A 2,055-nucleotide genomic window follows, 5' to 3' on the forward strand; every position below is an offset into this window, starting at 1 on the left:
AGCAGTTACAATATATTGTATCTAAAACAGTATGTTAAACAATATGCCACTGAATATATGTTTAATAATCTTATATTTATGTATTAGTTTAAAAGTTTTCTATATTGTTATATTAGCCTAATATGTGGTAGGAAAATTAAGAAGAAGCATTGACATCATTTACATAAACATACAGAGAAACAAATTATACAAAGAGGAAATGGCTGCTCTCAAGATTTCCAAGTAAGAGATATAGCAAATTATTTTTATATTTATTGGGTAGATATGCATGTTTTTCTTCTAGAAGCTTAATGCACCCATCCATTGGAATTCTCCAATTTTCCAACACTTTAGGTGTGAAGACACATTATCAGGGGTCCAATTATTCAAAGTAATCTTTGATCGATGAAGGTAGACCTGAACCAACTTTGCTCTACTCCTAACCAACCCTTTTGAGATAACACAACTGAAAAGATGAAAGAAGGAAAAATAAGAGCTTGGTGGTTGGCCCTTTAATACATATGGGTAAAAATAGAAAAGCATGTACTCTAATATCCCTATCCTACATTCCTGTTTTCTGGTCCTCTGTTCATTCCATCCATGTTTTATGTTTGTTGATGTTTTCTATACTCGCCATATAGAAAAATGCCACCTCCAAAATTTTATCTAACTGAATTTCTCTGCTTTCCTTGCAGTTATGCCAGTTTTGTCATAAATGAAATATGAAGAATCAAACTGCAGTGTTTTACTTTCTGCTTTTCGAATTCTCAAAAAATCGGCATCTGCAGCTTTTGCATTTCTTTTTCTTCTTTGGGTTATATCTGGCAACTGTAACCACCAATCTTCTCATCATCTCTGCAGTAGCTTTTGACCATCGACTACACAGCCCCATGTACTTCTTTCTCATGAATTTAGCTTTGCAGGACATTGGCATTGTTTCAGTCATTGTGCCCAAATCCATGATAAATTCTCTCATGGATAACAGATGCATCTCTTACTTTGGTTGTACTGCTCAGAACTTTCTCTTTATTTCCTTTGTAGTGTCTGATTTTGCCCTCCTGACTGTCATGGCATATGATCGGTATGTTGCTATTTGTCACCCACTGCACTACGAGATGGTGATGAATTGGAAAGCCTGCACTGAAATAATCATTCTAGTGTGGGTTTCAGGTCTGCTCTGTGGAATGTTGCATACTACTGGCACTTTTTCCATCCTTTTTTGTTCTAATGTGGTCAACCAATTCTTCTGTGAAATTCCACACTTGCTAAAACTATCCTGTTCTGGATTAAATCTACTTGAGGCTAGAATTCTTGTAGTCAGTATCACAGCTGGACTAGGTTGTTTTACTTTTATCATTGTATCTTATGCAGTGATCTTCAAGACAGTATTAAGAATCCCTTCTGAAAAAGGAAGACAAAAGGCCTTATCTACTTGTATTCCCCATCTTACAGTAGTGTCTATATTGTTACTAAGTGGATGCATTGCCTATCTGAGACCTTCCTCTAACACTCCATCTTACTTAGATTTTAGTTTGACTGTTTTGTATGCCCTCCTTCCACCCCTGTTCAATCCAATCATCTATAGCATGAGAAATAAAAATATTAAATATGTCCTTTCTCAAATGCGGAGGTTTTGATAAATTCTTTTATTGTTGTTTATATTTCCTTCCCCATAGTTTTTTTATTTTGTTTTTCTGTCTTTCCTTTTACCTCTGTGAATAAAATAATATGGTAGAAAGAGATAATTTGGATGTAGCATATACAACCTCTCAAACCAGAAGAACTTTAAGTACTCCACTTGTTGCTTTGCCAATGTGCTACATTCCTAATTACTGTCAATGCACTTTACATATTATAAATATGAATGTTTGACAGCTCTGACATTCCACATGCTGACAATTTATGTTTTAGGTACAGAGTTTAATGCAACTGGTGGTGTGAGAGATTTATATCAAAATATATTTTACTCTTTATACCATTTCTATCTTCTCTTAAAACATTAACAGAATCAGCGGAGTATCCAATTGAAACTAAATTTTTAAAAGTATGTTATATTTCATTGTTAAAGTTATTGTT

The 2,055-nt window shown here is 34.1% G+C and overlaps 1 protein-coding gene across 1 annotated transcript; it reads left to right on the top strand.

Moving 5' to 3' along the window:
* The first annotated feature begins 701 nt into the window (after positions 1-701).
* On the top strand, positions 702-1,616 carry LOC113425633 (olfactory receptor 14A16-like). Its single transcript, XM_026687857.1, has one exon. It carries the CDS (start codon positions 702-704, stop codon positions 1,614-1,616), a length of 915 nt encoding a protein of 304 aa, XP_026543642.1.
* The last annotated feature ends 439 nt before the right edge of the window (positions 1,617-2,055 follow it).

Source organism: Notechis scutatus, chromosome Z (assembly GCF_049901735.1).
Source record: "Notechis scutatus isolate UNSWTSFEM ecotype Mainland chromosome Z, rNotScu1.2, whole genome shotgun sequence".
Classification (NCBI taxonomy): Eukaryota; Metazoa; Chordata; class Lepidosauria; order Squamata; family Elapidae; genus Notechis; species Notechis scutatus.